This window comes from Oculina patagonica, chromosome 3 (genome assembly GCF_052425735.1).
Source record: "Oculina patagonica isolate OP01 chromosome 3, crgOcupat, whole genome shotgun sequence".
In the NCBI taxonomy this organism is placed as follows: Eukaryota; Metazoa; Cnidaria; class Anthozoa; order Scleractinia; family Oculinidae; genus Oculina; species Oculina patagonica.
Window position 1 is genome coordinate 26,926,439 of NC_135760.1, and position 10,570 is coordinate 26,937,008.

The following is a 10,570-nucleotide window of genomic DNA, read 5'->3' on the forward strand; positions in this document are numbered from 1 at the left end:
TATTCGAATACTTGTGGAAATAAGACCTTTATTGCATCGATGGCTTCTGGTTTTATTAGTATTCCCAAGAAAAGACTCAGTTACTGAGGCAAAATTAAGTAACTCAGTAAGTTCCCCTAACGTAGAGCTCTACAACTAAACTATACGAGACTCCCAGAGTTTAGGCCATGGTAGCTAGTAAGTTTTTCAATATACATGTAAACGAGTTGGCTTTCCGACAGCAGTACAACTACACCTTTTCCCTTTTAAAATATTAAGGTCGCCGTACATTGAGGCAGCTGCTGCATCAAATGATCCCGCTGTAATCGTACATAAATGATGTGCGGAAAATATTTCCCTTGTCGTCCTCCACTAAAAGAGTTGAAGCTTTGTCCTTGACCTCTGTCCTGGTGAGAGTGTATGTATTTGGTGGGTGTGGCTGTAGGAATTCCCAGTGTTGATACACTTCACTGTGTTTCTTGTCCCACAGTTCAATCAGTCTTATCCCCTGAGGCGCCTCAATAACAAGATAGTCATCTATGTCGGTCATTTCCTCGTCTGAATTACTGATAAACAAATCAAAACTGATATAGAAAACTAAACTAAGGGCCTGTTTACAAGCAGGTAGGGTTACCCTAGCAGGAGGGTTACCCTAGCGCTCCCACATTTCTTCTTTTTTTCATCGACGTTAGCTAGGGTAACCCTACCGCCTTGTAAACGCTCTGCTAGGGATAACTCGCCTAGCCTGCGTAGCAGGCGTCTGAGTAGTTTTTATAACTCGCCTACCCGGGACAACTTTATTTTGGCTCCAAGAAGCTAAATATGTTTAAAAATACCGACAAAAACAGCGAATTGTGACCAAGAAACATCGTGTTCATTCACAATTTGTCGTATTTTTGCACTGGAACGGAATTATTTTCGAATAACAGCTTCTTGCGACAAAATTTTACAAGGTTAACTGAAGCGTAACCGGTGTAATTTGCGCTTCTCAGGTATTCTGAAACTGCTTTGTTCTGGCGTTTTGGCAGAACAGTTGTTAGAAGCCAAAACAAAATACAGTCGAACCTCGGCGTCTGACATTTGCAGATTGCAGACTGGAAACTGCAGACTAAAATATCGTGTTACTATTACAATATTAGTTCTCACTTTTTACAGCCTAACTGGAGTGTTTTCAGGATAACTGGAGTGACAGTCTGCAAGTCTACAGTCTACATCTGTCAGATAGCCGTCGAACCTTTTCATACGGGTCCATACGGACACCTCCCTACTACAGACAGTTCACTTAGTCCGAGGAAGACCAAAGTTCACATAAACTCTACCTCTGTAATACGGACACTCTTCTTTGTACCTTTGGTGTCGGTGATAAAGAGGTTCCACTGTATTTACAAAGCTAGTCGGTGCAATTTGTGTCGTTAATTGCGGAGAATAGTTCAGTAAAGACTGTAAAGGAGATTTTCTGTCAACCAGTCCAAGAAAAACGGTTTATGACACGAACGTAATAGACATCGTACACTAGTTTAAAGTTGCTCAGTGCTGGTACTGGAAATCATCTCCAGGTTTTGCCAAATAAGCTGTTCTTTTACGCTTATAAAATGACTCTATGTCCCTAACACAGGCTGACTGACGGAGTAAATATGTATGAATTAATTCTTAAGTGAACCAACCTGTTAAGTAGTACTCCAAGTGATCCAACAAGCTGCCCACTTGTTCCAATGAGACCCAGGATTTGTCTCCCGGGAGGAGGCCTAAAGTGGTATTCGTCTCCACCCGTCCCTCCCATCCATATACTTGATTTGTAGTTTGTATGGAGTCTAATGGCGTCCACCCATCCTCCAGCTCTGACGTCAACAGCTGTGATGTACTCGTCCGGGGAATTGATGATGAAGGTATACCGCTTACCCATGCCATCTGTGCCTTGTGGCTCAGACAGAACTTCCTGGCACTCTTCTAGGATATGAGAACACAAGCAAAGAACGCAAATGATGTAATAAATTGTTTTAAAAAATGGACGCTGCTTTTTCATTCAACAGTGAGATACCCCCTTTAGCATTGAAACCCCCTATTGGGATAAACTAATAAAACTACAGTCAACTCTCGCCTTGCGGACACCCCGCTATTACGGACGCTCGATATTACGGACAAAATTCAGATCCCCGGCGAAAGTTATAGAGGTTTGACTGGAAATGACTCCCGCTATTACGGACTCTCGCTATTACGGAATTACGGACACTTTCGTGGTACCAAAAGAACAATTTTATTGTTTCGACTCTCGATAAAGCGGACACCATGAACTTCTCACATAACATTATTGCAGAAAATTGCAGTGTGTTAAATACTATTTGTCGAAACACACTTCAGAAGTCTTCTGCAATAATTATTTTTGCATCAATTGCTTCAGTAGCTGTACACCAGACTTTGCTTTTTCACTTCAGCTTGCGCCCTTTTCTTTCAGACGACTCCTTTTGAGAGATCAAACCCTCAAACCCTCGACCATTGTCATTCTCCATACCTAACGACTACTGAGTCTTTTCACGACTGTTGATAAGCTCGTCATAGCCCATACTATTTAACCTATATTAACGCCATTTTTTTCCTCACACTCCGCTATTACGGACTCTCGCTATTACGGACACTAAACGAAGTCCCGAGCGTGTCCGCTATAACGAGAGTTGACTGTATCGCGTCGCGTCGTTTCGTGTCGTAACGTCATTGTATTGTCATTTTCTCACAACATTACACACACAGCCTGAGTTTTTTAAGCGATGACATGTAACTGATAGCCATCGTTTTATGCAGGCAGCCGATCGGCAGGATCTTTTATTCTGTTAGCTGTTGTCTGTTTAGCGCAATCGAACAAATCTTGTTAAAATTTACAAGAAATCGCCGCGTAGAACACAAGAGCAAAATACTCCCATGCAGTTAGAATGGAACACTACAATGTATAAACAAAAGAGACTAAATTTTATATGATGGGATCTATAAGATTTAATAGACAGGAATTTCTAATACTTAGAAGAACCAGGGCCGCTGAGAGCAAGAGACCGTTTGAAATAATGTTGTACAATTGAGCAAACTACGACGAAAATGTATTTTTAACTTTGCTTCCTTGGCCTGTGAATTCATTAAACTACTGTGTTGATTTGAATTCCATCAGACCCTAATTATGCTATTTATACAATCACTAACATTGGTTCTTAGGTTTAAAAATTGTAAGCTGCAGTTGGATAATAGTCTTAATCACGCACAAGGCAATTTCAAATTTCAAATTTCACAAGACAAATTTCCTCAAAATTATGTAATACCGCTTGTGAAATGTCATCGCTTCTGCATGTATTGCATACCATTTATTTAAAACACCTGTTTAAAAGATCTTATCTTTGGTTTTGCGTTTATCAACCTCTCTATTTGGTTCATAAGACTTGTGCACTTTTCTCCAACCAATCAGAACGATTCTGTTTCCGCGTCCAATCAGACGCAAAGCAAATTAACCAATCATAATTTGGCGCATGCAGCTTTTCCCGCGCTTCAAGCTGATTCTTCGCGTGATTTCTCTCCTCAAGATTAATTCATTGCATATTTGCCAATGCGTTGACTACCTCCATCATTAATTGGTTTTAGTTTAATTTACTATTTCAATTATCTATTTCAGTGTTAATGCATTCAGCACCATTGTGCTTATTTGGCCTATAAACTAACAATGCAATAGTCTATTGCAAATTTAAACTTACACGTTTTGTTTCAACGGCATTCATTAGAAAAATGTTCGACATAAGCTTTAAGTTTTACTGAATTATTCTTCAATCAATAAAAATGTTAGAACTATTACAGTCAACTCTCTCTAAGACGGACACCTTCGGTACCAGCCCTAACTGTCCGTCTTAGAGAGGTGTCCCTTTTATAGAGAGTCGAGGTAACGTGACACCAGTAAGCTAGCAGTAATTCAGAGATAATAAAGCTGAACGGTTATGTACAATGAAAAGATGTCTGTTTTGAGACTGTTTAAAGTCGCTTACTTTAGCAAAACCTACAAACTGTGACGGAATAAAATATTAGAAAATTGACTCGTTGTTCATTACAATGGACATTCGCTTCTTCTAAAAAGTCAGCAGTTCTTTAAGACTTTTAGTATTCGCATGTTCAAGCAAACGTTCACGACCCCAAGTATAAATCTGAACCGTACACTTTGCAAACTGGAACAAGACTTAAATCAGTAATAAAAAGACCGTATTCGCTTGTTGAAGCAAAAGTTGAGATCTACAAACTGTAATACTGTAAGAAGAAAACGACCTCTTTAGTGCACAAACACTTCCGCAGAGAAGTAATCCGTTAAAGCGTTATTGTTGTTTGGTGAGTAAGATTGGTATCCTTAATGCGCTGACTAACTTTCCTTTAGGTCGATACGAAGTTTTGAAGTATTTTCACTAATAAAAGACACTTATCAAGTGTACGTTTACGATTTCAAAGTGTCCGTTGTCCGTCTTAGAGAAGAATCCGTCTTACAGGGAGTTAGTTACAGTAAAATGACTGAACAACGGCAGGGACCATCACTAGGTGTCCGTGTTATAAAGGTGTCCGTTAAGAGAGTTGACTGAATCTCTTTTTTAGCAAAGTAACCTTGCCACTCAACATACCAGTTTCCGATTGTTGTTTATTTCCTATCACCTGTATACAGTTAACATACTCCTCGGTGTGAATAATAAAACCACCCAGAGCTGCCTCTTTGGATTCAAGCCATTTGGCACTGTTGAATGACAGCTGGTTCTTCTGATGACAGCCGCCACAGTTACCCACAGGACCACACACTGTGCTGCACCAGTGCACCATGGGCTTGTTAATGACAGTTTCATCATCTGCTAGACTAGAGCTGGATAACCATCTAGAGAAGGAAAGTTGTAAGTTGGTTCATTAGGGGTTAAAATCAATGGTGTTACAACTGCCTGCATGGTGGAACATAATGAGTGCTGGAGGTATTTTGCCTAACATACAAGTTGCCCCAAGTTGCTCTTCACCTGTATCTTCACTCATCAGTGGGTGTATCAATAATTGTAACCCACCCATTAATTTTTACGCATGCTCAGCCTCGGGCATTATCCTCCAATATACCAGCCGCCTGAAGGGGTTTCTTTACTAAACACTGGGGAATTATTTGGTGACCTGAAGCTGGCAAATATGCAGAAGGTGCCAGTAAGCCTGTGATGGACTAGCAGCCCACCTGGGGAGAGTTAAATATCTAGGATAAATATATTAATACCACTTGGTCTTGCATTAGCCTGAATTTCAGACGTCCCTCTGTGGTCGCCTACTCCCCAGAAGGGACGTCTGAACTCATCTGGCCCTAACGCCATCCGGTGAAGTCACTACCCGAAAACCGGGTAGTGATTTTGATTGGTTGATTTAATAATTATTTGCATAATTATGTGAAATTATAACTGAATTTTACCGCGCGAGGATTGTAATTTAAAAACGTTTGGAAAGAGTTCGAAAGAGTTCACCTTCCCAGAAATGAATTTATTAGTCATTTACCTTGAGTTTATTACTTTATTAGTTTACCTACGGATGAAGAATAGTAATGAAAATCGGTTTATTTTTTAAGTTGGCGGCATTTGTCACCTCGACATGCAGTGTTTTGCCAAATTTATACGTATTCTTGTTTTGTCAACAAAGCCCCTCAACACTTATGTCCTGCAGCCTCGATGAGCCAGTGATTTCTGAACTTCGCTTGGAATATTTCATGCAATCTCATACAATACAAAGCTTCCGAAATCCTACAACTTGAGATGCATGATAAAATATTGTTTTAGTTGTTTATGTTGTAGTATCTCACTTGTGATATCTGAGCAGGACAGCTGAGGACCTGTACCAGTGTGCCCCATGGGACCACTCATTGGCTGCGGCAAGGCTTGAGTTTCCAAAGGAGAGGCTCTTAGCACCACAGCTGGGTACAAGACCTCCAGCACCTGGGCTGCCTGTGGTTGGTACTTGGATGGTAGCTATAGTTTTGTCAACTAGTTTTTCTTCTGTGATACCAACAGCTAAATAGGATAAAGATATGTACATTGTGTTATGGAATGATTAGGTTTTATTTGCATAAAAAGTTACTGGACAGGTGTACAGGATGCGACCCAAACTAGAAAACTTGTTGAGTAACATGTTTTCAATTTTGTCCCCAGTGAGTTTAATCCATTCCAATCCTCACCATCATCAGCTGTCCTAACTACTCCTAATGGATTCCTCGGCTTGTTGGTGAGTACCTATTCTACAATTTGTATACGTAATTGGACTACATGCTGTCCAATTTGGAAATAATTTGATGAAAAAAATTCCGAGGGCAGCCAAAATTGGACGAGGCCGTAGGCCGAGTCCAATTTGGCTGTCAGAGGAATTTTTTTAATCTAATTATTTCCAAAATTGGACAAGCATGTAGTCCGGTTACATATTAATTATATAGCTTGTAGTCAGTCAATCCAGCATAAACAATAAACTTATGTCCAGAACGGGAAAAGCATTCAACAACAGTAGGCATAACACAGCACATGCAACTCACTCAGAGCATTGTCTTCACAAATAAAACTTAAACAAAACAGTGCAATTTTATTCACCTGAGTTTGCGAAGCTTGCTACAAAGTGAGTGAAAACACTGCATCAATCAATTAAAGTCGTAAACAAAGTGTCCGAAGAGCTTTACAACTTCTTGAGTCTGACATACTCCTTTCCACTATATCGTTCGTACTTCATCGCCGTCTTTTCTTTTCGAATTTCAGCAAAAAACGACAAAGAATTGCATCTAGCTCATGGCGATGAATATCTGACAGATTTCTTGCTTCACTTCGCTGCACTTACGTTCACCCAAGTTTTGTACTATTGGAGGTGTTTTGCTCTTGGTTTTTGCTTCTTAGTGTAGCTAGCTCCTTTTCTGACAACGTAGAAAATTTCTCTTTGTTGTTACTATTGCTGAAAAGCTCAAAAGGAATAGAAAAATGTAGCAAACTTGCCTTATAAAATTCCGCCATTGTCGACTAAAACAGGACAAGTTTACAGGGCTGACGCTATGCTTTGTGCTAATTGGCTAATATCCGTCACATGTTGTTTTTTCTTCGATTTGATTGGCTGAGACGAAACTGTCCAATTTTTCTTAAATTGGACAGATTGTGAATTTTACCTGAAAGTCCTAATTGAAACTATCCAAATTTAATCCCAAATTGGACAGTTCCCAGAAATTAAGGAAAAATAGCTGCGCTGACAATATAGGATTTACTGATGGCTATATAATTAAATCACGCAATAGACTGATACTGTTGCCAGGGTTTCTGTGATCTAAATAGATTTTGAAGCTTCACAAAACCTGTTCCTTGGAAACTTGTTTGTAAAGTAATTCTTTGCCTCACCTGACTCCTCTGTTACTGCCATGTCCTGGCCTGTCGATGGTGGTTTTCTCCACATGGTAAATACACTGTTCATATCATCAAATCCCCTGCCCATAATGCCCTTGGGTGTGTGTGCCAAATCAAAGCAGTGTCCTAGTTCATGTATTGAGGCACCAAGACCAGTCGCATAATTTGCCCAGTAAGTACCCCTGTATAGAACACAAATATACAAGTCCTTATTCCCTTTTTTTTAAAGAAGAGTTGACCCTCCAGACTCCACCACAGATGGAAAGCTTCAACCTTTACAAGTAAAAAAATGTTGTCCAGAAAACCTTCTTTTTCAACAATGGCTTATGAAGGTTTGTATCTGGCTGTATCAACACAGCAAATATGCATGCTTTTTTATAATATATAATAAATAACATTTATTATCAATTTTTATTAGCATCCTTTAAATGGCTAAAAGGATTTTTTAGTCAATATAAAATTATATTCAGTATTGAAATCTGTTGTGAATTCAGGTGTTCCATCTACTTACCGGATAAAAAATATCTCTAATATTCCATTTCAATGGTACTGATCCAGGTGCTTTAATAAAAAACTGTCATAATTTCTCTCCGACCCATAATTACATTTTGTTATTCAATTTTATTAACCATTAACCATTTCTACTTATGTTTAACTCACCTACCACCACTATCATCAAAGAGCTTTAGTTTGTCAATCACTCTGCTGTCAGTAAAACATGGCACCAACTCTTCTATGTTAGATGCCCAGGTGTGCAGCCCTCCTGTGCCAAACAGTGCCAGGTGACCCCCTCCAAGTGCTGTGTGGGCCTTGATGTACTTTGTAATAAGCTTCTCATTGAACTCATCAGGAGTCGGTGGGTCATAATGGGTGCAGGACATGAACGTCCAAAACTTACACTTGGGATCATAAAGGCTTGAGCATTTCAGCTCTGTAAAGAAGGCCAGTATGAAATTAGAGTTAAAATCCTGATTTCCAGAACCTCAAAAGGAAATGAAAATTGGTTCAAGAAATAGGAACTTTGAGAGATCAGGGTTAAAATTGCAGTGTTTTACTGAAGACAAATTCAAGGGAAACAATTTTTGGTTCCAGTTATCGAGAGGAAGGGGGGGGGACTGGATAAATTCAAGAAATCGGGATTCCACTGTATGTCAATCATAGCCCGCATTTTACAACACAAGACTCTGAATTACAAATTAGGGTAGAATCAGTTGCAAAATTATCCAGCAATGCACACAGAGAGCTGGATAATTTGTATGTCTGACTTATCGAGTGGATTGGAACTAAGACTGCTGACTTATCAACGCTTGCATTCAGGATTTACCTTCAGTAACATTTAGTGACTAGGAGTATTTTGTACTACTCATAAATGGCATAGAAGAGTTCATTGTTGCATGCACCTCAGCATTTTTTCAGCCCTACTCACCCTTGCTAAATGTATCATATAGTTGATCTCCTGTCATGCCGAGGGCTTCAGAAGTCATTAATTTGCTGGTGAATATGTAGACCTTGGGTGAGCCTGTCTCATCTTCCTCAATACGGAATGTTTTGTGTCCTAAACCATGTTGGTATAAACTTTCAGCTGTGAAAGTCTGAAGAAGTCTGGCATTAAAAGAAAGTCTCTTTACCGCTGAACCCATGTCACATGAAACATCAACAGGAGCATCGAATGATCCATTGCTATCAGCACACTTGACATACACTACTCTGACAAACCTGTTGAAATATAATACTCCAACTAAAACTACAATGTAGCTTAAAAAACAGGTTACAACTGTAAATTAAACATATCTTTTCAGTGGAGAGTTTCCAGGCTTTTTAGAAGTATGGTAAAAGTGCTATTCAGCCCAGGGTTCTTATATCTTTTCAAGACTTTTTAAAGGGGGCATAAACATACCAATGGCATAACATACAATGTACAGTGTATGATCAGACTCTTGTAGGATAGCCATGTCCATTCATTAGTTCTTAATGAAAGTCTGTTGTGTAATGTGCAAGAGAAGAAATAAGGAATGATGCAAAGAGTGATATCTTTATACTCAGGCTTTTGAGAACTAATAAGTTGAATATAATGATACCGTAATAATTAATGGGAATTTGCCTCTTCCTCCACTGTCCCCTGATTTGGAATTTAGAAGTGTTGAAATTTAAGGAGGAAGGAAAACCGTAGAATCAATCCAGAGAGGTAAACCCTTGGAGCAAGGACAAGAACCAACAAGGAACACAACCCACATATAATGTTGAGTCTAGGAATCAAACCCAGGCAACATTTTTGAGAGGCAAGCACTCTCACCACTGCACCAGTCCTGCAAACACCTTGCCCCCCCCCCCAACCACCACCACCACCACCACCACCACTCTGCTTTTTCATTTTATTTTCAGTGATAAAACTTACCTTGATATTGTCAATGGTGCATATGTTAATTTTAGCTCAACTTCACAAATAACTGCACTATCCAACACTTTCAATGTTATCAAGTTTTCTCCAATTGTAAGAGGGACAACCACCTTGAAACCTCCTTTCACTACTGGCCATGTCATTTGATGAATTCCAGATTTGATCTGTAAGGTCAATTCATCCTGATTTCCTTGACATGCATTCTCAATGGATGTTGAGTCCAGTATTTGAAGTTTATTACCACTTTCCAACTCAGAGTTTTTCAATGTTTCTAAACTTGACAATTGTAACAGTGTCCTTGGGCCAGCTGTTTTAGCATCTTGTCTTATTTCTCCTTCTAGCAACACTAAAGGGTAACAAACAGTTTCGTTCTGAGAATGGTTTAAAATGAGAATTTCATGACCAAGTTTATGTAGATCCTCCATTTCCTTTTTGCTGAATTATCTTTTATCCTTCTTGCACCAAGATTAAGCAGTGAAGACTCTATAGCAGTGATCCCAATAAGTAGTTAACACAAAGAATCTTTCCTCTGCACGATTTTCTACATTTAGTCTTCAGCAAGGTCTGATGAGCCACTGTCCAGTGTCAGATAATCATTCAGATTCCGGGAACTTGTAATGACATTCAACTGATTTAACTTAGGGTTGTCTCATCCGTGACGTGTCTGCTTCCACGCTGTTCAAAATAGCATCGAAAATAGATCATACGTGTGGTTTCTAGGGATTTTTTTAGGCATTTTTCCGAATGCACTCTGTCGGCCGCCATGTTTGTTTTCGTTTTACGAAAGGAATGGAACGAGTGG

General features: G+C 39.4%; 1 protein-coding gene across 1 annotated transcript; it reads right to left on the reverse strand.

The window, feature by feature from the left end:
• Nucleotides 1-10,539, reverse strand: LOC144647323 (uncharacterized). Its single transcript, XM_078507102.1, has 8 exons — nt 9,766-10,539; nt 8,797-9,086; nt 8,031-8,301; nt 7,365-7,552; nt 5,804-6,011; nt 4,611-4,855; nt 1,644-1,926; nt 1-545 (listed from the first exon to the last, which is right to left on the reverse strand). Exons 1-8 carry the CDS (start codon nt 10,191-10,193, stop codon nt 287-289), a joined length of 2,172 nt encoding a protein of 723 aa, XP_078363228.1. The 5' UTR covers nt 10,194-10,539; the 3' UTR covers nt 1-286.
• Between the last annotated feature and the right edge of the window lie 31 nt (nt 10,540-10,570).